Raw genomic sequence first — 26,214 nt, 5'->3', positions numbered from 1 at the left:
AACAACAATGCTAGAATTGATTACTGCAATCAGTTCTCTTACAACGGTTCTTTCATCGGCGGTTGTTACGACGTGAATAAAATAAACAACAACAACAATATCATCATCAACAACAACAACAACAACAACGTCAACAACATCAAAAACCACACCAACAGCAGCATAAACAACATCAACAACTACAACAACAACATTAACGAAAACATCAACAACAGCATCATCAACAACATTAACAACAAAAACAACAACAAAATCTTCAATTTTCTAAATAAAACGAAACGAAATCAAAAGAAATCGAAATTGGCAAGAATTACTTCAGGTAAATGTAAGAGATGTAATTATATATCAAACAGTGGTTTAAAAATTTACAAAGACAACAACAACAACATCATCAACAACTACAACAATAACATCATCAACAACAGCAACAATAATAATATTATTTACAACACCAAAAGTCGAAGTTTATATGGTTGTAACTACAAACATAGAAATAAGAAAAGTGTAAATAATAATAACCACAACAATAATAATAATATTTATAACAACAACAACAACATTACTAACCTCAACAACAACAAAACTAACACCAACGATACATCATCTACTTGCCCATATAGCAATTATATTATTGCTACTAATACCACAACTGCTACTAGTAACAAAAATAATAATACTCATAACAGCAACAACATCAATAGCAACAACAATAATATTAATAACAACAACCTCATCAACAACACCAATAGCAACAACAATAATAACAACAACAACAACAACAACAACAACAATAGTAATAACAATAATCGCAACAATGACGAAATGCTTAGTGTAGATATGCATGGCGAATCCAAAATTATAAACATCGGTCATCATCATCATCATCATCACCAGCAACAAATTTATGATCATCATCATCATCGTCGTCGTCATAACAGCATCAATGATAATAATAATAATAAATATTATAACACCAACATTAAAAAAAATTATAGTTATAATATTTATAAGAATGATAGTGATTCGCACAAAAACTACAATACTTCTATTTCTACTACAGCAAATACTGCTGCTTTTGCTGCTACTACTGCAACTACTACTGCTACTACTGCTGCTGCTACTTCTACTACTGCTGCTACTAAAACCATTACTGCTACTACTACTGCTACTATTACTACTACTTTTACTACTACTTTTACTACTACTACTGCTACTGATGCTGCTGCTGCTACTACTACTAAAAATAATGATGATGATGATAACACTAAAGAAAACAGCTCCCTTAATGTCAGTGACAACAACATAAACAACGACATCAATAACAACAACAGTATTAATAAAAGAAACAACAATAATAATAATAATAACAATAACAATAACAACAACAACAATAATAAAAACAATAATAATAATAATAATGTTATCATTAGCAGAAATTATATTTTAATTGGTAATAATACTGACAGTGATTTAAGCGTATCTTACCGTACAAACGCAAGTTATTTTCATAAATATAATAATAATAAATATAATAATAATAAAAACAATAATAATATTAATAATAATATTAATAACAACCATTTTAATAATAATAATAATAACAAATTGAAAAATAAAAACACAGATCGGTCAAACAATAGCCAGTACCAGAAAAGTAATGTGAATAATAATAATAATAATAATAATAATAATAATAATAACAACATTAACAACAACAACAACATTAACAACAGCAAAGATGATTTGATATTTGTAGTGCGCAGTGATAAATCAATGCCCGCTACAGACAACCACACCAACAAGCTTTACGAATACAATGACGAAATAATTTATCCTAACCTCTGCAAAAACATCAACAACAACAACAGCAACAACAACAACAACAACATCAACAACAACAACAACATCAACAACATCAACAACATCAACAACAACAACAACAACATCAACAAAAACATCAACAACAACAACATCAACAACAACAACAACAACTTCATCAATAATAACATCATAAACAACAACAACAATAATAATATTAACATAAAAAACACTAATAACGTTAATAACAACAACATCCGAATTAATCAACATTACATCAATAATAACAACAACTACTACAATAATTATCACAACAACAGCAACAACAACAACAACAACAACAGCATTTCAATCATACCAACAATTAACAATAGAAATAACATCAATGTTCCCGACTCTTTTACTATCGCCTTTGATAGTGTAAACGTCAACAACAACAACAAAATCAACAACAACAACAACATTATCGACCTCAACAACAAACATCACATTATGGATCTTAGCAGCAACGTCAACTTTGACAACATTATAAACATCAACAACAACATCAACATCATCAACAACAACAAAAATAATGACAACAACATCAACAATGACAACAACATCAACAACGACAACAACAACCACAGTGAAGTTTGTTTCAAAGCAACACAACCGCAACAAAACGTTACATTCAATCCAGGCGATCGAGCGGTGCTAAGATGCTGGGTTCGAAACCTAGGGACAAAAACGGTATCTTTTATGTATTTCTTTCTTTTCTTTGTTTTTTTGTATTTTTTGTGTTTTTATATACATTGTATAGTTATATCTTCTGTGTTTGTTAGTTTTTTGCTATATTTTTGTATGGTTTTTGTATTTTTCGTATAGTTCTTGTACACACTGTGTAGTTTTTTATTCATTCTTGTGTATAATTTGCATAGATTTGTACATTTTTTTAACGTTTGTATATAATTTGTATATATAAATATATTGTTTTGTATTTTTTTATATATATGTTTGTATGCATTTGAATGTTTTTTGTGTGTTTTTCATCTGTCCATTTATCTTTATTGTTCTAAGTGATACATTTTTTTCAGAATTTTTCGCGCGCCTCTATTACTCTTGGAGTTTAAATTTTACAAAAAGTTTGTCCCTAATGCGTTTTTTTGTTTTGTTTTTCATCCATTATGTCTAAAAAATCTGTTTTAATGTTTTAAGTTTTTTTTTGTTTTGTTTAAAAATCTATCCTTATTTGTTTTTTGGTTTTATTTAGGTTCTTTGGCTACTTCTCTTTAATAATGGTGTGCAATTTTGCTTACGTGTGAGGGTGGTGATAGGAGAAAAGTGGATGATGATGGTGATGACGAAGATGATGATGATGATGAAGAGGATGATGGCGATGATATTGAAAAAAAAGTTATACTAATGATGATGATGATGATGATGGTGATGATGATAAGGAAGATGATGATGTAGAAGATGATAACGATGTATTTGTTCTACTTCTTCGAATTAACTCCATTCTCTAGATCACCACCATCGTCACCATCGTCATGACGTCATTACCATCATCATGACGTCATTACCATCATCGTCATGACGTCATCGAATGGTTACCTCGAGACTTACCTGCTAACGTGATTGGCGCCTTGAAAAAAATTTATTATTGCAGTCATTATTATTATTATTATTGTTTGTTATTATTATTATTATTATTATGGATGTTGTTGTTGATATTGTTATTCATTTATCTCCAAAGAATGGCAATGCTGGTTATTTTTTATCTGGCCATTTCGATAAATTTCAGTTTGTTTGTTTGTGTGTATGTTTGTGTGTGTGCTTATTTGTGTGTGTGTTTGTTTGTGTGTTTGTGCGTGCGTGTGTTTGTTTGTGTGTGTGTTTGTGCGTGCGTGTGTTTTTATTGTATGTTATCTTATTGTGTAGTATTGTACTGTAAAGTGTTTAGCTGTGCTGTATTGTATGAATGGTTTGTACGTTGTATATACGTTGTATTGTATTGAATTGTATAACATTGTATTGTATTGTATTATATTGTATTGAATTGTATAACATTGTATTGTATTGTATTGTATTATATTGTATTTCATTTTAATCGTTGCTTTGTAACGGCCTCATAATGAAAGACAAAACTTATTATTTTAATTTAATACGTAATTGAATACGAATACAACTACTACTGCTACTACTACTGCTACTACTGCTACTACTACTTCGACTACTGCTACTACCGTTATTACAAATACTATTACTACTACTACTACCACTTCTACTACTACTACTACTACTTCTACTACTACTACTACTACTGCAGCTACTACTACTACAACTGCTGCTTTTGCTGCGTCTGCTACTACTACTGCTTCTGTTGCTTGCTGCTGCTGCTAATACTACTTTGCATTGCTATCAGTATCATTTTATCCATCTACCCTTACCTTTCATTAAAAACTAATCGTCGTCATCGTCTTAATTACTTGTCCCCATCTTCATCTTTCCATCTTTTTTTTTTTATCACCACCACCTCCGCAGTTGTCCTGGAAACGTAAAGATGACGGCCACCCGCTGACGATCGGAAGTCACGTGTTCACCTCTGACGTCAGAGTCAAAGTTCAGAGCGTGGGGCGTCTGGACGAGTGGCGGCTGATAATAAATGATGTCCAGGTGGCAGACAGTGGTGTATATCAGTGTCAGGTCAGTTCGCAGAGACACCTCGGCACCTATCAAGTTCTTCTTTACGTCAAAAGTTCGTTGCGTTTTTTCGGTCAATAGTTTGTCGTGAGATGTGTTATGTTTATGGTGTGTTGTGGCGTGGCGTGTTTGTAGTGGCGTGTTTGTTGAAATGGGGTGTGTGTTCGTGTTTTTTTGTTGTTTTTCAATCAGTTTTTTGCTAGTTGTTTCATCTTCTTGGTAGACATCTTCGTTGTCGTTATATTTTTTTTATTATCTCTTTCTCATCGTTGATTGCAATTATTGGCTGCTGTGCGGTGTGGTACTTTTTGTATAATCACGTTTTATTGATTGTCTGTCTTACTGTGTGTGTCCGCACGTGTGTGCGTGTGCGCCTGTATGTTTGTGTGTATGTGTATGTGTGTTTGTGTGTATGTGTGTTTGTGTGTATGTGTGCGTTCTTTTAAAACATTTGCCAGTTTGTGTGCGTGTGCATTTTTTTTAAACTTTTATAAAAATGAGAATGTAATAAATTGCTTGGAATTTTAGTTAATAGAAAAAAAATTCGGATTAAGAAGAACATCGTCTCCAATACAATTATTTTATAGAACTAGATTCTGAAACAAAATAGGTGAGGCTAATTTATAACCAAAAATATGAAAAATTACGAGTCAATACAGAGATAAAAAATTAAAAAAAATGTCTCCAGACATCCACGTGACGGGCACAAAGTACGTTCTACGTGATGACGTCATAAACCTAATGTGCAACGTCACGGCAAACCCCCACCTGCCCGATGACGTCAACTGGTTCAAAGACTCAAAACTCATTCGATACGATAGCAGTCGGATATTCGAAAAGAATCAACACCGCCACTACAAACGATACCACAACAACCACACCACACACGACCACAACAACGCCAAGCGTAAGCAACATCACGATTACAACATCAATCATCATTACATCAACGACAGCAACACTAACCAGCACAATAACATTAACAACGACATAATTTTTTACAAAAACATCAACAGCAGCAAGATTTCAAATCAACTAACCACCAACAGCAACTACAACTTCAGCAACTACATAATAACGAAACGAAACAGAAACTACAGACGAAGTCTGCCAAGGAAATCCCAAAATTCTAAAAATACACACACGTTAGTAGAGAGAACGAAACTACCTCAAACAGGGGAAGTTATAAAGAATTCTCTAGAACGAGTCTTGATAACGAAACGAATCGAGATGAAGACTATCATAAGTGCCTTAACGATTCGGTGGTCGCGTGTCGAGGACAGTGGCTTCTACGAATGTGCCACAAGTGTTAACGTTTCAGACGGTATAAGGGTTATTGTGCAGAATGGTTCGTTTTTTGCATTATTTTTTAAGGGTTCTTTTGTTGTAGGTATGATTGTATTTTTATATTTTGAGTTATTTTATGTATCTTGTCGATGTGTTTTTTTTTACAATTCATTCTTTATAAAATATCACAGAGTATATCACAGTGTATATCATAGAGTATATCATAGAACATATCATAGAGTATATCATAGAACATATCATAGAGTATATCATAGAACATATAGAGTATATCATAGAACATATCATAGACTATATTATAGAGTATATCATAGAGTATATCATAGAATATATCAGAGATAATTTTTTCTTATAAAAAATTAAATATGACAATATTTTTTTTATAAATTATAGAGAAGCCAATGAACAGCTCGCACAAGAAAAAATGGGCTCACAATGCTTGCCCACCCTTGGGAGTGCATATAGAATGCTCCTACAATCTTTTATTCTTCCTTCATTGCTTAATATTACATTTTATTACTGAAATTATGAATTAATTATGGCGATAATATAAATTATTAATACTTTATAGTGTCAGTGTGGCCATAATAAGATGTGTTTATTGTTATTATAACCAACATTATTTTCATCATAACTATTACTACTTTATCTATTACGTATTACAACTACAACTACTGCTGCTGCTGCTATGACTACTGGTACTGCTGCCGCTACTTGTACAATTACTACTACTGTGGCTGTTACTACTGCTGTTTTTATTACTACTACTATTACCACTATTACTACTACTACTACTATTACTACTACTACTACTACTACTATTACTACTACTATTACCACTACTACTACTACTACTACTACTACTACTACTACTACTACTACTACTACTACTACTACTGCAACTGCTACTACTACTACTATTGCTGCCACTGCAGCTGCTACTACTACCTCCAGTAGTACTAATATCATTATTATTGTAAAAAATTTCTCTTGTTCATCAATTTCTGAATATATCAATAAAGATAATAAATGCTATTTTTCCTATTAAAGTCAATCATTTAATTACAACCCAATAAAAATAATATAACACAAATTTGAATAATTATAATTGGAATAATTATTATTATTTATATTGCGGTAACCGTTTGTTTTTCATTTTTGTTCTCAATTTTCTCTGTTGTATCCTGTGAGAGTTTTAATGCGAGAATGAGCAATTGAAACGATGTTTGCTTGTGTCAATTTTTTTTCGATTTTTTGATTTTATAATTATAAATAAATAAATAAAAAAAATTGTTTTTTTTTATGTTACAATGTTTTATATGAATTCCTAATTGTTAATTAATTAATTATTTAAACTTAAAAAATATATTTAAATTTTAAGAAAGATGAGAAAAGTTATTTCATCTCTCTCTCTCTCTCTCTCTCTCCCTCCCTCTGAAAACATTCAAGGATATGCATCAGTACACGAATCTTTCATTCAGAATCGGCAAAAAATATGAGCTGAGAGAAAGAGAGAAAAAAGAGAGGGAAAGAAATTAAGAAAGGGAGATAGTGAAGAAAGAAAGATTAATACTATTTATGTGACCAGTTAGTTCCAATCTTATTACCATATCAAAAGTATATCAAAGGTTTTTCCAGCAACATACTTATTGGCGGGATTCTCTTTTCATTTGAACCTAGGCACAGTATCATCCGAACCAGACGCCTTAACCATTATACCACACAATGAAAAGCTTGATTTTTTTAGTTTACAGAGAATACTTTTTCCATAGTTTCCCATATGAAGCACATTCATCTGGAACATCATTAATTTCATTATGACGCGTTATTAATAACATTTATCTTTTTCTTTCCTTCACTAGGCGTCTTTGAGCAATGTGTGTGTGTGTGCGTGTGTGTGTGTGTATGTGTGTGTGTGTGTGTGTGTTTGTGTGTGCGTCTGTGTCTGTGACAGGACCACCCTGAAGCCACACACTGCGGACTACATTGTACCTTCTATATTTTTTTCTATTTAATTTTAATGAGACCCCAAAAAAGAATTGAATATGCTTAAAACTAGCAAAAGCTAAATGAAAAAAATTTATGATGAAAAAAGTTAGTATAACGATAGAAATAATAATAAATAATAATAATAATTAATTAATAAATAAAAATAATGTGAATGAATAATAATGATAATAATAACCAAATTTTGACTACTTGAGAAATTATGGGATATGAGTTTATTTAACATCCTTAATTGAAAGTCCTGTTCTTTTGATGGGTGGCTGGCTGGCTCATCCGCAATCATTTGATGGTTGTAATTGTAATAATGGTCGGTCCTATGAGATCTTGAAACAATTATTATTATTATTTATAATTATAATTGTTGTTATAATTCTTATTGTTATAGTTAGTTTATTTATTTGAATTTCATATAAAGCCGATGTTGATGGCTCAATTGATGTAACAACTAAAATATTTTCCTATTTAAAAACTGATCAACTCAAAATGGAGTCAAAATCGAAATGTCGAAAAAATGAAAAAATTGAATAAAAATATATAAAAGTAATACCACAAACACAAAAAAAACTGTTTTCATTGTAAATTAAAATACTCTCTGAAGTCAACAATTAAGCCTTAGATGTGTGCCTGAAATTAATTGCTATCCTGGCACGTGATATATAATAAAATACACACACACACCACACACACACACACACAAACACACACAAACACACACACGCAAACACACTCACGCACACGCATGCACACATACCTATATATATATATATTTATTAATTTATTTATTTTGTTTTCTCAAAAAAGAGGGGTAAATTAGGAAGCAACCAAATGCATGTAGAAAAGTCACCCTATCCAAATGAAATCAAAATTGATCAACATAAATTAAAGTAGTTCAGCAAAAATCAAAAATTAAATTAGTTCGAAATAAAAGATACATGGGGAGTATATTCTTTAGTTATTACGAATGTTTCCATTATTGTTAATAATATTTAATGTAAAATAATCAAAACATAATTACCTATATATAACTATTGAACACAGATAACCAATAAAGATAACAAAAATTCTATAAGTACATATAATTAATAACATTATTTAAATCCAGTAAATTCGAATAATATCAGATAGAATATTAAAGTCAAAAGAAATTATACATAGATCCATTCATACAATACACGCATTCTATCATTCACACATTCTCACACACATACATGCACATAACACATAGGGTACATAGAAAAAAAAACATAATTTTATATAGTCGATAATAACAAACACTTCAAGAAAATAGTATTTTTTTGAATCAGGTAGCGTTTAATTTTAGATTTAAACAAATGCAAGTGACTAGGTATATATATATATAGAATATATATATACTAGATATATATATAGTATATATACATAGTAAATTAGTATATATATATATATATATATATCATTTTTCGCTAATTTTCGATATCATTGTAACCGTTTAAAAGGCTCGTAAGGTGGGCTATACAAAAAATTGATTAAAAAAACTTCAAAATAAATGTTTGATGATAATTTTTTACGGAAAAGGTTAATTTATTTATCATAATTAAAGTTAGTCGGATTGGGATTGATGGCTGAGAAACATTATCCTCTTCTGGGAGCACGGTTAGAAGAATATTTTATTTTTAACTTTTAAAATAAAATTTAAATTATTTCACAAAAAAATTAACTTTAAACAAAACGATTCAGATATGAATTAAAACAAATTTAATAAAAATAAATTTTTTCAGTTTCTGGCTGACTGTGACGATTCTTTGCTGCTCGATCGTCGTCGTTGAGTCAGCGAATTTCTACCCTTTTGGGCATGAGAACGGAGACAACGCTCTGGTCAAGCAAGACGACGCATTCACCACAATCGACATCGACTTCGATTTCCACTTTTTCGGTTTGCCATATTCGAAAATCCACATAAGTACGAACGGAATATTATACTTCGGCGAAGGAAGCAACGCATTTACCCCAACGCCATTCCCAGTTAACAATACTCGGTCAGTGGCTGCTTACTGGGTCGACAGTGACCCGAGGTTTGGTGGTGATATTTTCTACAGGGAAGATTTCAGACCTGCGATATTGGGCAACCTAACTGATTATATAAGAAGCAAATTTGTACAGTACAACTCCTTCACGAGTTCATGGTCTCTAATTGTCACGTTCAATCAGGTGCCCAGGTACAACTGCCAGAACAACCAATCGTGTCAAAATGTTGTCAACCATCAGACTATTCTAACAAGCGATGGCATACACTCTTTCGTCATTTTCCTCTACGATAAGTTACAATACTCTATGGCTCAAATTGGATTCAACGCTGGCGATATGAAGAGATACTTTTTAGTGCCCTTCTCTAACACTGATAAGATATCAGAGTATGCGTTACAGAACAGCAATGTTGGCAGTCCTGGAGAGTGGATGTTCTCAATTGGCGACGAGATTGCTTCAGCTTGTAATTCAATGGGCTTTTTGCAAGTATATCCAAAAAAAGTTTTCTATTTCGGACCGCAAGTTTTGTACATAAGTGGGCCGTGTTTAGACAAAAATTTAACTCATATAAGAATTAAAATGTTCAAGTTTTGTCCCGTGATTGAAAATAAAATAAAATGTACAACTTCGTACTCCGATAACACAACCAGGGTTCCCATAGTGTTCTCAGTGAACAACACTGAGTACAAAAGTTTTTACATTCCTTTCGACTCGGAAGATCCTCTCGTTAAAAACAGTTCCTTTTTTAATATTTTCACATCAGAACAAAAATTTGTTGATATAATGTGGAATCAGTTGGCATTCGAATCTGATACGGTTGAAATTAGAGGAACCCAACAAGATATATCATACGATGGAAGCGGTAAAATTGCGAAAACTGAAGAAAAACTGTTTACAATAAATGTCAGTAACACCGGAAAATACAGGTTTGACTTTTTAGATCCGCAACAAAGTTTGAAAGCTACGAGAATTTTTTTAAACATCGGCTATTTCGTATTTGAAATATTTCGTCACGGCATCGGAACTACATGCACTAGCTGGTATAACGGAGAACCAAAGACAGATAGTATAAATCAAATAGCTGACGAAGAAGCAAGACGCAATCCATGCCAGCCCCTCGCTCCAACCACATTTCCGGAACAACTTCCTGGGGGTTTTAAAAAAGATTCCTCTTGCAATCCATCCAATCCTGAAGCATGCAACATTTTTCACCCAGGCGCCAAGATTTGTTACAGAAGCACTAACAATCCAAAAGGTTCCGCTGTGCAGTGTTGTTATAATAGTGATGGTAGGTTGGTGATCGGACCGCCAGGTGGTGGGTCGTTATCTTTGATTGATTCTGATAGCTCCAAGCTTGGTTATTTTTGGAACCAAATTAGACCTTATCTTTTGTGCTGCAAAATGTCAGATGACTGTGATAAGTTTTACACGAAAAGGCCTTCGATTGATTCCAGGTATTACATTCCTCCCCGACCAGCCAGAGCAAATGGTGATCCCCATTTTGTTACCATGGACGGAACTCCGTACGAATTCAATCCTGTCGGAGAATTTATATACTTGCAGACACCAAACACGATGGTGCAAGCTAGAATGAAGCAATTCATGGTAGGCGACAGTCCCAGACCGGCCAGCTACTTTTCAGCGTTTGCTATCAAAGTCTTTGACGATGTTATATTTCAGATAGAACTGGCTTCGAGGAAGAGATTGCAGTTGAGAATTGAAAACCAAATATGGACGGATGAGGTGATAAATTTGGGCTCAGCAAATGTAGACATGAGAAACGAATCAGATTACAATGTTGTGACAACCACAGGCTTAAGTTTTCACTTTCTAGGCATAAACAATATGATCCACGTAATATCCTCTCTACAGCCTCACTTGAAAGGAAATGTTTACGGACTGATAGGTAACTGGGATGACAACCAGGCCAATGATTTGATGTTTCCAAATAAAACATGGATTCCTGTAACGTCTTCCATTGAAGAAATTCACAAAACATTCGGCAGATCGTGGTCTACCACTGAAGAAACATCGATATTTTCCTACCCCGAAGGATTGAGTTGGAGAGATTTTCAAAATCCCGATTTCAGTCCATTTTTCGGACCTTTGCCAGTTGAACCTAGATGCGGAAACAATACGGAATGCATATTTGACACAATCGTCACAGGAGACATCGGCGTCGGTTTAACAAATGTAGCTGTTCAGGACATGACAAAAAATATTATCGAAGAAAACGAGAAGATGATTAAAACATGTGACACATTATTAACTATTCCGAACGGCAACATCACCATTTCAAAATTGAACGCCCACGATTTGACGCGCGTTAACTATTCCGTCTCCTGTAACGAACACTTCAAACTGAGAGGCAATGCTTTTGCGAGATGTGTCGACGGAAACCTGCTAGAACCATATGGGACATGCTCCTTCGCTGCTTGCATCCTTTACCAATTTAGAAACATTTTAATCTTGATGCTCGCAGAACTGATTCTTAATTATTTTTAACACTCCTTAGAGATAAACTCACATTGCTTTCTCGTTCATTGCTAGCCTGTTTGTCGAATGCTAAACATTATTCTAACTTATCTCATAAATACGTTTACATTTCTTCATTATTTATAAGACTAAAGTTTATTGATAACTTTTGTAACGTTTTTTGAAATAAAAAATGCTTTCAATCTAAAAATATTGATCCAACGACCATTAAAATGTCTTCAAGCATATTTAAGTTACACATTAGAAACGGCTCCCGCTTAACAATTTAACAATTCATTGCAGAACGAGTCTACTAAACAAAAAAATTATTTATTATTCCAGAGACTAACAGTGTACAAAAAATAAAAAGAGTAATTTAACAGGGCAACCATATAAAAAAAGAAGTTTACATAATCGCAGATTCACAATCTTATTTCAGTTTGTAAACGTTAATAATAGCTTTAAGGATTAGGATGTTCATTCACATTATATTGATGTAAACACACACACACTCACACACAAGCACACACACACATATATATTTATAAATTTACATTAAAAAACATATATATATATATATATATATATATATATATATATTTATATATAGAAGCTATTTATGTCTGTTAATTATATATTTCATATATAATTTCCAACAGTTAAGCATTTACATTATCAATCATATTACAATACTACTTTACAACAAAGAACCGAACATGTTCAAGAGGACACAGGACACACACATACACACGCATACACATACACACGCACACACATACACACGCACATTTATATACACATGTAAATAATGGTGCATATTATGTACACATGACGTTACAAAATTATAATGAAATTTAATAATAAATAAATAAAATTAATATAGCGAAATAATAATATGCAAGTGGAAAAAGAGTTTTGAAAAAAAAAAACTAAAAAGTAAGAAAAAAAAATTTAAGAAGGTTTTCCAAGTGAAAACGAAAGACGCGGTCGAGCATTTTTCTTATTCAGTATGATTTCCTGTTCCATCCTGGATTTTTTTCGTTCGATGTCCTCTATCCGCTGCCTTTCTTCCAGTATCCTCCTCTGATCCTCAACTAATTTCAGCTGTTCCTCAGCCTACAAGAAAAAAATTAAATAGGATTTACATGCATATGTGAAATTTCAAAAAAATGTCAATCTTTAGTGTTTATAATAACAATAAATTTTAGTAACTACTCATAAGAAGGTTTTTAACAATAATAATAAAATGTGTAAAGTTATATACTGCAGTTTGACAACAGCTGATATTGATTATATGTATTTAATACATAATATAAGTTATTAGTTAAGCAAAAGCACCCACATGAGTTAATGTCACACACACACACACACACACACACACACACACACACATACATACACACACATTAAATACTAATAAATGTTTGAAAATGGAAACAAACATTTAAAAAAAAAAGATCTCACAAATAGAGCTAACCAGTTTTCTTTGGGCCTCTTCGATTTTCCTATTGTTTTCCTTCATAATATTCTCCAGCTCATCTCTTTTCCTTTGCTCTTCCTCCTGATTCCAACATGTCAATCATAATAAGGTTAATAATCATAAAATTGAAATTTATTATTATTAATTTATAATGAGATTAATAATAATACATTTTATTTACATTATATCATTATTAAGTATCAATTTTCTCACAGTAATTAACAAGAAGTTGGAACAAACACAGAGAAACAAAGAATCCTAACTAACATAATTTCCAAAACATACAATGTCATTAAAAGTTGGACATTCTAATGTTTAGCCGTCAAAAAATTTGGATAGCCCAAAATTTAAAAATAAAAAAAATTCCTTCAAATCATCTTGTCATCTTAAATGAAATGTTCCAGTAGATATGATCGATCTTCTTACCTGTCTAGGCATCCATTGAATCATTTATTCATCCAATCGTTAAAAAATGCTACCATTAAGACCAACTTTAACTTTGTTAACTTTAGTTAGTGCTGATAAACCTTTCAAAACCTACACTTGCTTATCCAACTAAGCAACAACACAACATCCATTCATTTGTCAAAAAATCATTAACACTGAACAACTAATATCCCCCCAAAATTCATTTATATCTAGCTAATTGAACTACATGAAGCCATAACTACCACCAAACATAGACATTTACATGCAAAAAGAGAACAAGTAAATATAAACAAACAACAAGCACTTCAACAAAACTGGACAGCAGAAATGACCACAAACAAAAACATAAACTTGCTCTCATAAAAATCTTCACTAAAACGGCAGCTGCAGCAGTAGCAGTAGTAGCGACAACAACTGTTACTACTACACTTTTTTGTGTAAACAATGCCTACGTGAAAGATAAGATAATTTCACATCACACTCTTAGTATCCGCCGATCAAAATCTTTCATGAGCTTTATAACCTAGATTAGATGTCAATCAATCAATCAATCAATCAATGTATAGTTGGTGTCTGTTAATTTTTTTTACGATGATTCATAAAAACGATGTGAAAAGATGAGTGTTGTGAGCATAAATGTCCAGATCTGATTGACTGGTTGGTTAGTCGATTGGTTGGTATTCAAACAAATTCATATCTGATGTTGTTATACTTTTTTATTTCTCTTTTATTTTATCAAAAAAAATGAAAAAATTAAACTAGTGAACGAATAAATAAATAAATGTCATCGTTCAAATTTGTATATGCTGAAAAGTTTTAAACTCAAAAAATGTCTTGTTTAGAAAAAAAAACATATCAAAATTTGTAAGTTGTAAATATTTCAAAACAAAATAAAATAAATAAATAAATATATATACCAGAAAATTTCAATCAAACTGTCAAATAAAAATTATATTTTTACAGAAATGTGAATGTCACTAGTAGACGTAGAAAAGTGAGAATAAGTTTTGACTGAACACAGTCTGTATACACGATGGTCCAACAAAAAAGATATGATTAGAAGTATCACAGTAAGGTAATGAAGCAAATGAAAAAGTTAAAAAAATCTAAAACGTTCAACAAACGAAAGTTAAGTTAGCCAAAGAAATGATTGTAGTAGTAGCGTCAGTAGCAGTAAAGCGTCAACAAAATGCACAATACAAATATATGATAATGATACTAAATAACGATAAGAACAAAATAAATGAACATTACCTCCTTCAACCTCTGGGCCTCTATCTCAGCCTGTCTTTGCTTCTCAAAGTTTTCTAGAATCTGTCTTTCAAGGATGGCCTTAGCCTCCTCAACTCTCCTCATCACCTCCCTGTCGATCTCATCCTTCCTTTTTTCCAATTCCTCGGCCACTCTGGTGGCCACGAGTTCCTCAACCCGACGAGCTACCTCCTCTTCTATGTACTTCTCTTCCATTTCTTTCTGTCGTCTGTCAGGTAATTTAGAAAATATTTAAATGTTTGAAATACAAATTAATTTTTATATTTATTTCTAGAATTTTGGGCACGGGAAAAATTTTCTCCCTAATTCTATATACTCATCCCAAGCATGAAACATTGCAAGAAAAAAACCAGCAAGATGAATGAGGTTGAAAAAATAAATGTGCCAAGCGAAATTTCACGATCAAATGAATGATGATGATCAAACAATGCCAGGCTTCATAGCGTTGGCTCTGTCTATTAGTTCCAGAATGTGTAGATGATAAATAAAATAATTAAACATCAAAGTGTGCAAAAAGTTTAAATTAAAAAAATGGCCAAAATAGATCATATGATACAAACAAAAGACAAAAAGTTGAAGTAACAGACTTTTAAAAACTAAATAATTAAAAAAGAAACTGACGCAAGTCGTTTTCTTTCTGTTTCAAGCCATTTCCTCTCCTCATCTCTCTTCCTGGCCTCCTCGATACGCCTATTAATGTTAACATCACTATCGCTGTCAGAACTGCTACTCACAGTAATCGACTTGATCTTTCTGAAAACGAGAATTAGGTAAATTAGGCACAAAAAAAGGTTAATTATTAAATGAATAAATGTAATTGATTATACAAACTAATAATAAAATTCATGAATTGATTTGTGAAGAAATTGCAAAAGCATGGCTAAAGAAATTTGTTTTCAAATTTTTTATGATATCCTTTCTCAGCAAATGGACTGTAACCTGAATACCACCTTTAGAAAAACTGACAAAAATTAAAAATTTGTTTAACGAATCTATCGTCAAATGAAAATAATTTTTAAATTTGAAAATATTTTTTTTATAAATCATCATAAATAAAAAAATTATTGCATAAGGTATACTACGCTTGTCAGGTTTGGAGACACATACCAGCATTGAGAATTATTATAACAAAATAAATTTCAACATTTCTAAACTAAATAAAATATTAAAATAAATAAATAAAATGCCTAAAAATTATAAATTGGAAGGACAGCAGTTTCAAAATAAAAAATTCGATCATTGTCATTTAGATTATTGGGGGGGTGGCAGTCAATTAAAAATGGTTGCTATTTATATTTAATTTATTTATTTATTGAAAATTTCAAATTAATTATCTTTTACAAAAAAACTTTAAAATTTCAAAATGAAAATGCTTGGCAGTGGTACCCATCTGTGACAAATGTGCATACCCATGCCAAAGAAGAAGCTATTAATTAACGAAATATTTAATTAAAAAAAAAATTAAACTCTAAGAAAATAAAAAAAGACTACCTTTTATCTCTAGATCTGGTACTGTCATGTCTTCTACTATTATTAATGTTACTGCTGTGTTTATTATTTTTTCTACGATCCTCCTCATAAGAAGGGGATGGCGAGCGAGCCAATTTTTTGTGTTTGGTCCTGTTCCGACGACTCGATGAGCGTGATCTACTTCGCGATCTTCCCATTTCAAAGAGATATCGAGGTACAAATTGACGAAGTCTAACACTAATGGCTTACAAATATTACAAAATATTACAAAAACTTACGAATATGGCTACCGAGTTATAATGAATTAACTTTGCGTAGTCAAAAGATTGTTAAATTCAATTTTCAAAGACACTATGGCAAACCATTTCGCTAATGAAAAAAGTTCTAAAAGTAGCTTATTATTCATTAAAACTTGCCATTTATTGCTTTTTATTTGTAAAAAAAGTAATTAAATTTTGACAAATTAACACTAAAATTCGGAGAGCTATGTTACTGAAACTAACAATACACCTTTGTAAAAAACAACGAATATAAAAAAATCTGGTGTTTTGTAGGGAAAGTCTCGAATTTCTTATCTAACCTCGCCTTAAATCATTGGTAGCCAGTGCAAGAGAACAAGATATGGAGATATATGAGAAAAAAAGGGGGACGAGCAGCAGAGTTAAAAGCTTTACTTAAAGGATAGAGCATAGATATATAGATATATATCCATGGGATAGAGTGTAGAATCAGGGAGACCACAGTAGCGCGAGTTACAATAATCAATTAATCAATCCTAGATAAGACTAACGAAGTAACAAGAAGGATAAGAGTAGGATCGTCAAGAAAAGGCAAAAGTTTTTTTATTTTACGTAGATGGAAGTAAGAACTTCTAGCAACACTATGAATCTGAGAAGAAAGAGACATGCTAGAATCAAAGATAAAGCCTAGACTACGAAACTTGTGAGAAACATCAAGAGTTTTAGAATCAGGTAAGATAATAGAAAGAATCGTAATAGAGTGTTTAGATTTATTAAAACTAATTAACTGACTGTCTGTCAATGAACTAATTTGGTATGCTCATATCACTTTTAATTTTTAAATGTTAACAAATAATATTAAAAAGATTTTCATTATATTTTTTTGATAATCAAAAATTTTTTCACGCTATTTTGCAAAATTCGGCAAAATTTCTCAAGGTTAGTTTTAAACAAAAGTAGTAAGGACCAACAAAAAAGATTATAAAGATTCTGTGATGGAAAAAAAATCTATGTACATTACATCTTAATGAATGTTCATTCGTGTCGCTACAATCAACTTTACTAATATCATACAAACTCTTCAGACCCAAAAATATCACATTTTTATAACAAATGAACAAGCCAAATTAATCCTAACAAAATATGTTATAATCATTTAAAAATCATTTTAATAAATAAACTGAATAAATAATAAATAAATGTTATAAACCACGCACACACGCAAGATACCTTGAAGCTGACATCATTTGAGATTGAATCAACAATACTGATATCCTGATTCTTATTATCATTTGTATCGGCAATAGATATGCTATACGATACACTCTCTTCATACAGAGCGCTATATTTTGGGGACTCAATCTCTTTCCATTATGAATGTCTACCAGATCTAAAATCTTTGGTACAGAGGCTAATATAAGAAGATATATTTAAAAAATTAAGATTGATTTGGGACTGATTGCCATTTTTTTTGTGAAAACTTGAGTGATTATTTATTTGCTACATAGTGTAGTTTATTAATAATTCATTAACAATTTAGCTTTAAAGTGAGTATTTGACAGAAAGTTATATACTAGTATAATTATAAGTATTTAAAACAGTAATTTCGATGTAGAAAGACATAAGTATCTGGCATCTCTAGTACACGTAGTTAGTTGGTTGTGCAAAAAAAGAGAAAACGCAACTGGTAAGGAGTTCAACTAGAGTCTAATTTTAAGGACCTAGCTAGCGTGTGTCAATCAGTTGCACCTTTTCTCTCGCGAGCTCCCTCCATCAACATTGTACCTTGTATCTTTTTCAATGTTGCATCATGAATCTCTTTTTCTTCCTCAATATTACATCTTGTGTCTTTCTCTATCCTTCAATATTTTATCATCTTGGATCATTTTTCTCCCTCTCTCTCTCTCTCTCACTCTATTTTATCTTGTGTCTCCCTTCGCTGTCTCTCTTTTTATGCTGTCTTTTTTTAGCTTTATCTCCCTCTTTCTCTCACTCTCTCTTTCTCTCTCTCTCTCGTACCTTTTCTTCTGGTTTTCCTTTCTCTCTTTCTCCCCCTCTCTCTTTCTCTCTCTATATACGTTGTATACCTATGTATCTATCTATCCATCCATCCATCCATCCATCCATCCAATATGCCTTAAAATGTTGATGAATCACGTTGAAAGTATTGCTGTTAGCGTTCGAATTTATTGGCGTTGTTTTACTCTGCATATTGACCATGATCATACGTGTATGTGCGTGTGTGTATTTCTGTGTATTAGTGAGTTTTATGCCTAGGTATTTTCTTCCATTGTTGATAATGATTGCCCGTGTAATGATGTCGCATAGGTACGCTTAATACCAGTAAATTGAAATCGCGAAAATTAATAACTCATGTTAAGTGTCATCGCTCATATCGGAATATAATTAGAATCGCTTCTACAAGTGACAAGTGGTTTTAAACTTTCCTATTCAAGTTCTCTGCTTTGAAGTTTAGTCTTTCGTATGTTACGTAGGATATATACAATAACATAAACGTCATAAATAACATTTCTATTATATTAATTATAACTATAATATTATAAATAATTGTTTTTCAATTTTATATAATAATATTGTTGTTAAGAAAGCGCACTTGTATTTTACGGTGCCTCTATCTACACGTTCTTTGCAAACAAGCTCACACCTGTGTAGAAATGTTTTTTTGAATTTGTGGTTCCGAGAGGCGGGAACATTGATGTTGTAAAAATTTCAAATTTTAAAAACTTTTTTTCTATTTTTACTGCGTTTTCATTAACAATTTTGTGATTTAATTTACATGTACGTAGCGGATAGCAAACACACAGACTTTCAAGAACTGAAAATCCTAAAAAAAGCTCTCTCTCGTGCAAACATTCGCATTGTTTATCCTTCTCGGAATCAACTTTACCGAAAACTGAAGCAAAAAATGATTCGCTCCGCTTGTACGGAAAACTACGACGACAATCTCTGTAGATTGGATCTTTCATCAGATGACAAATTAAATTCTGTGGCGGTAAGAAATAAAAGTGAGATCAGTGAATGTATGAGTTTTTGTGAACTTTGTGATGAGAACGCCGCCGTGAAATACTGCAAGGTCTGCAAGCAACTTTTCTGTCTAGACTGCCTCCAAATGCACAACAACATCAGAGGCAATATCACGCACGATGTCGGTCCAACCAGTTGGACAACTCAATCGAATGTTGTCCAACACAAAGTCTGCCCTACTCATAGCGAGGATATAAACCTCTACTGTCAACAGTGCCATGTTTTTATCTGTTCATCTTGTTTGGGCCACGATCACCCGCTGCATGAGTTTTTAGATATCAATGCAAAAATTAAAACTGAAAAAAAGGAGTTAACCGCGCAAATTTTTTTGATACACAGCAATTTAGAAATCTACTCCAAAAACCTGGAAAGTTTCAGTTTGGACGAAGATTCGGAGAAATCGAGAATCATCTCAGAGTTGCAAGCGAAGGGAGATAAGGTGAAGCAGGCTATTGACGATCACGTGAAAAAATTAGTTAAAAGTGTGGAAGAATTTTACGAGTCAGTCAACGAAGAACGTCTCACTTACCGTAGATATTTAGAAGATTTATCGCAAAGTTGTAAAGATCGTATCGAATTACTAAAGATAGCACAGAAATCACTGACCGTAAACACCTTCTCAGGACCTGAACGTCAGGTACCGCCAATCCCAGAATTGTTTGGTTATGAATCCAAATATTCCAGGATTCATCTTTTTTATCCAGGAACTAACAGCAGAATTTCGGCTCCCAAAAACCTCGATGATGCCGTCAAAACCTTACTCAGACATATCGGAAATATGACTTTTAAATGTGATTTCTAACTCTATCAAAAATTTTCCTAATTAGATACATAGCGTTTTGTATGATTTTTTTTGTTTATTCAAATATTGTTGAAAACTAATTGCCTGTCTGGTAGGTATGACTCGCTTTACTTGAGATATTTTCCATAGGTTCATTTCACTCCTACATCGTTTTTAAATGCGTTGTTTAAATAATTTGCTGTACCATCAACGAAACTCAGATATTTTCTGGACGTTGAGTCAGAAATGTGTTTTCAAATTATTTGAAATAAATGAAAGTGAAAATTAATTTTATTTGGTTCTTCACGTGTTTTTATTATTTTTGTTATTCCTTAAATAATGAATTATCCATTTAAAAGATTTTTAATTTTATAAATGAAAAACTTTTCTTAATTTCGATTCCAAAGGCCGCCATTTTTTAATAAATCACTCCAGAACATTTCAAATTTGTTCAAATTCGAGTACTTTCTAAGGTACGTGGCGAAAAATTACCCGTTAATATTTATTATTATTGTTGATGTTTTCTTCGAATTGTCAACGAAACGGTCATCATGGTATCACCATCCGAAACGTGATGACGCCCACCACATCCCACCTCTCATCATTCTGTAAACAAATTTTTTTATTAGCTTGTTCGTAAATCAAGAAACAAACGAGTAAATGATTAATTGAATGATTGGTTGAATAAATGAGTGAATGAATGAATTAACTAAATAATTACTCAATGATTCAATGAAGGAATACAATGAATTAACGAATCAATTAATGTAAGAATAATTTGAAAGATTGTGTGATAAAATGAACTAACGAATGAATGAGAAAAATAAAATAAACGAAACTAATCCTTACTTTAAAAATCGTCGTTACTGTAATCCATTGCACCGACCATCACCATCTGGTCGGCACACAAGATGTCATCCGAACTGCAGAGTGTCAGTCGAACAGACAACGAGCTGATTCTTCCTACACCACCATCATCATACGTAAATCATCATGAGACTACCATCTGAAACGTGCTTACGCCCACCACTGCCCACCTCTCATCATTCTGTAAACAAACATCGAGAAGAAGCTGCTTGATGGGCTTCATCAACCTGGACCCCAGAGAGACTCGGCTATGGCCATTGAATACACATACATTCTCACACACGTACATACATACAGACAAACGTAAAAACAAAATTTTTAAATCTGAAAATTTTATAAAATTGAACTTTAAACTTTGGGGGCGGTTTTTTAAATAACGCACTTAAATCCACGGCTAACCCTACAAACAAAATCCTCAAATCGCAAAATCAGCAGAGTTTTGAGAATTTTTTAACCGCGGTTTTGAATCAGCATTGCTGTTGTCCGCTTCGGGCTTTAAAACAGAGGTAGGTGTAAGCTTGTGAAGATATTGGGTTAAACGTAATGATGATGATTATGAAGAGGAAGAAGATGATGAGGATGATGACCATACACACTGTAATGACGATGATGATAAAGAAGATGACGATGATGATAAAGAAGATGACGATGAAGTGAATGATAAAGAAGATATATAAGACGATGTTTTGCTGTTTACGGATTTTATAAACATGGTTGTTTGTTTATTGATTGATGTTTGTGTGCTTGCATGCGTATATATTGTATGTATGTATGTATGTATGTATGTATGTATGTATGTATGTATGCATGTATGTATGTATGTATGTATGTATGTATGTATGTATGTATGTATGTATGTATGTATGTATGTATGTATGTATGTATGTATGTATGTATGTATGTATGTATGTATGTATGTATGTATGTATGTATGTATGTATGTATGTATGTATGTATGTATGTATGTATGTATGTATGTATGTATGTATGTATGTATGTATGTATGTATGTATGTATGTATGTATGTTAGTATGTATGTATGTATGTATGTATGTATGTATGTATGTATGTATGTATGTATGTATGTATGTATGTATGTATGTATGTATGTATGTATATATGATAAAGTGATAGATAATTGGATGTCAAACAATGGTCTTAGATTAAATCAGCAGAAGTCAAAATTTGTTCCAATAGGCACATGGCAGCAGCTGATGAAACTTAATATCGATTCAGTGAAAATAGGAGATGTTAAAATAGAATTTAGTGACAAAGCAACTAATCTGGGTTTCATTCTTGATTCTAGATTATCGGTGCATGATCATATAAAGATGATAACAAATTCTTGCTCCGGACAGATTCGAGAACTCTATAAACTCCGTAAGTCATTAGATAAATCTGCTATTCATACCATGGTGCATGCATTGGTTCATTCACGATTAGACTACTGCAATGGTCTGTTTTACGGTTTGCCAGATAGGTCTATTTCTGCAATTCAATCTATTCAGAATAGAGCGGCCAAATTGATTGTTGGAGGTCTCAAATTTAACCATGTTACTCTAATTCTTAAGAGCCTTCATTGGCTTACTATAAAGAAAAGAATTAAATATAAAATATGTATTTTAATGTATAAAACTGTGCATGGCTTGTTACCAAGTTATTTGATAGATAAAATAAAAAAAAGTCTATAATTATGAGTGGTATGAACCTTAGATCAGATGATGGCATTTTGCTGGTTGTACCTGATGTCAATCTGCAGATAGCATCAAGAGATTTTGCAGTATCTGGACCAATGGTTTGGAACAGCTTATCGAACTAAAGATTTGAAACTTGATGATTTTAAAAAGAAACTTAAAACTTACTTATTTTCGCTTTGATTTTGTTGTTAAGTGAATAATTATTTGTTTGTTACTACCGCCATTGGCTGTACTTTTTTCTTTTTTGACTTTGTTTGATTATAGATAGCGCTTTTGAGAACTTTTTGATTTTAATTAGCGCTTATAAATGTTTCATTAATAATAATAATAATATATGTATGTATGTATGTATGTATGTATGTATGTATGTATGTATGTATGTATGTATGTATGTATGTATGTATGTATGTATGTATGTATGTATGTATGTATGTATGTATGTATGTATGTATGTATGTATGTATGTATGTATGTATGTATGTATGTATGTATGTATGTATGTATGTATGTATGTATGTATGTATACACGCATGTATGTATGTACATAAGTAGACGCACTTTGAGTAGATATACGTACACAGACGTGGGTATTTTTGTATATGTACACACGATGTTGTTGTCGTCGTTGTTGTACACCGGCCTTGCGTGTTACAATATTTATCAACAATTGACGTTTGTCAGCGCTCACGAATGCGTGTGCGTACGTACGTACGTATGCATGTACGCTAAAAGGCAGGTTCACTTTTTTCTCCGCTTCAGATAGATATGATTTTTTTTTTACAATATTTGAAAGAAAAATTTGAAGTTGTTATTAATAATTTTAAAAATTTCAATATTCATATTTTAAATTTATTAATTTTCATAATGAAGTTAATGAGCTCTCCGTTTTTAATGATTAAGCGCTTCAAAACAAATTTATTGACATAAAATTAAGAAATTTAATCAATCAGTATTTAAATACTAACTCACCGTTCTTTACTAATTAATAATAAATACTCATTACTTCTTACTAATTAGTATTAGCAAAATCGTCACCATCATAACTATTATCAGCTATAATAGTCATCTTCTATATGCGGGCACTTAAGTCTGATTGGATTATTAATGGATACCTAAGCAACATTGTAATCGTAATCAACGACTACTACAATTACAACTACTACTGCTACTACTACAACTGTTGCTGCTTCTACTACTGATTGTATAATGAATGCAACAGCAGCGACAACATCATCATCATTATTTTTATTATCATCAATAAAAACAATAAACAAACCATCATCATCATCTTTTTCCTTTAAAAGTTTGTGAAAACAACAACAAGAACGACGTTGTGATGATGATGATAATGGCTGTTGTCTTGATGACTATTGTCGTTATGACGTCATCGGAACATTGACGCCAACAACTACAACAGCAACAACAACTGCAACAGCAACTACAACAACAACATCAACAACAACGACAACAAAAATCATCAACAAACCTCAACATTAATAACAATGTAGACATAAGCAAGCGTAAATAGAACAACAACAACAACAAAAAAAACACTACATCCAAGCGACAATAACAACAACAAATACAACAACAACAACTACATCAACAGCTAACCGCAACAGCAATAACAATGTAGACATAATCAAGCATAAATAAAACAACAGTACCAACAACAACAACAACAACAACAGCAACAGGATCAACAACAACAACAACAGTACCAACAACAACAACAACAGTACCAACAACAACAACAACAGTACCACCAACTACAACAACAAAATGTCAACAGACAACAACAACAACAACAATGATAACCTGGCCATTTTCACTGACCCGTATGCAGGTCTCTCGCCTGAAGAGCTCTGCCTCAAGGACCGGCATTGGTACGCATTTCTCTGTAGTAGCCTCATCACATTCTTCACGGGATTGCTCATGGTACTCAGCTGGCGGATTCTATCCTGGTTGCTCTGCCAAAAAGGTTGGATTGTTGTCATTATTATTGCGATTATTATTATTGTTTATTATTATTATTATTGTTGTTATTATTATTATTGTTGTTGTTGTCACTATTATTATTATTATTGTCGTTTTTTTTATTATCGTTGATGGTATTTATAATTATTAATTATGACTATCATAATTATTATCATAACTATTTAATGATACTATTTCCAACACATCATTCACAACAGCCCCGATTTTGGACCCGGACGCTAAACCCGACGAGACCGACCGTAGCGGCGGTGGGGGTGGAGCCGCTGTCCAGGAGGGTGCTTCGGGAGCAGCCTCAGGGAGTGGAATGATGTTGGGGGGTGAGGTAGGATGGGCCAGCGAGGCTAAGGATTGGGCTGGCGAGTTGATATCCGGTCAAACGACGACTGGTCGAATTTTGGTGAGTTTTGTGGTGTGTGTGAGGTTGCTGTTTTGTTTGTTCGATTTAGTCAAGCGGTTTCATTTAAGTTACAATTATTATATTATTATTATTTTTATATTATTATTATTATTATATTATTATTAATATTATTAATAATATTATTATTATTATTATATTATTATTATTATTATTAAAATAAATTGAATGTAATGTTTGATTTGCATTTGGCGATGATACATGGTTACAAGATGCGCACAAATTTA

General features: G+C 32.1%; 5 protein-coding genes across 5 annotated transcripts in view; 4 read left to right on the top strand and 1 right to left on the bottom strand.

Moving 5' to 3' along the window:
• Nucleotides 1-2,466: 2,466 nt before the first annotated feature.
• HELRODRAFT_123829 (hypothetical protein) lies at nucleotides 2,467-5,331 on the top strand (the record flags this gene model as incomplete). The annotated part of the gene is made up of 3 exons (XM_009014659.1): nucleotides 2,467-2,550; nucleotides 4,345-4,567; nucleotides 5,192-5,331. Coding segments are annotated over 3 exons (447 nt in total), but the record flags the coding sequence as incomplete, so codon positions are not given.
• A 4,081-nt stretch (nucleotides 5,332-9,412) lies between these two features.
• Nucleotides 9,413-12,324, top strand: HELRODRAFT_168802 (hypothetical protein; the record flags this gene model as incomplete). The annotated part of the gene is made up of 2 exons (XM_009014658.1): nucleotides 9,413-9,447; nucleotides 9,573-12,324. 2 exons carry the CDS (start codon nucleotides 9,413-9,415, stop codon nucleotides 12,322-12,324), a joined length of 2,787 nt encoding a protein of 928 aa, XP_009012906.1.
• Nucleotides 12,325-13,245: 921 nt separating this feature from the next.
• Nucleotides 13,246-17,142, bottom strand: HELRODRAFT_168801 (hypothetical protein; the record flags this gene model as incomplete). Its single annotated transcript, XM_009014657.1, has 5 exons — nucleotides 13,246-13,410; nucleotides 13,772-13,855; nucleotides 15,458-15,683; nucleotides 16,097-16,228; nucleotides 16,967-17,142. The coding sequence occupies 5 exons, from the start codon at nucleotides 17,140-17,142 to the stop codon at nucleotides 13,246-13,248; spliced, it is 783 nt and encodes a 260-aa protein (XP_009012905.1).
• A 2,968-nt stretch (nucleotides 17,143-20,110) lies between these two features.
• On the top strand, nucleotides 20,111-21,031 carry HELRODRAFT_168800 (hypothetical protein; the record flags this gene model as incomplete). Its single annotated transcript, XM_009014656.1, has 1 exon — nucleotides 20,111-21,031. The coding sequence occupies one exon, from the start codon at nucleotides 20,111-20,113 to the stop codon at nucleotides 21,029-21,031; it is 921 nt and encodes a 306-aa protein (XP_009012904.1).
• Nucleotides 21,032-25,356: 4,325 nt separating this feature from the next.
• HELRODRAFT_168799 (hypothetical protein) overlaps nucleotides 25,357-26,214 on the top strand; it is a gene marked incomplete at both ends in the record, with an annotated part of 10,254 nt that continues 9,396 nt past the window's right edge. Inside the window, 2 exons of the mRNA XM_009014655.1 lie at nucleotides 25,357-25,555; nucleotides 25,770-25,958. Coding sequence (XP_009012903.1) covers nucleotides 25,357-25,555; nucleotides 25,770-25,958 — 388 coding nt within the window. The remainder of the gene's footprint in view (nucleotides 25,556-25,769; nucleotides 25,959-26,214) is intronic.

Source organism: Helobdella robusta, assembly GCF_000326865.2.
Source record: "Helobdella robusta unplaced genomic scaffold HELROscaffold_14, whole genome shotgun sequence".
NCBI classification, from domain to species: Eukaryota; Metazoa; Annelida; class Clitellata; order Rhynchobdellida; family Glossiphoniidae; genus Helobdella; species Helobdella robusta.
Note: the sequence above shows the minus strand (reverse complement) of the source record. Positions and strands in the feature narration are given on the sequence as shown.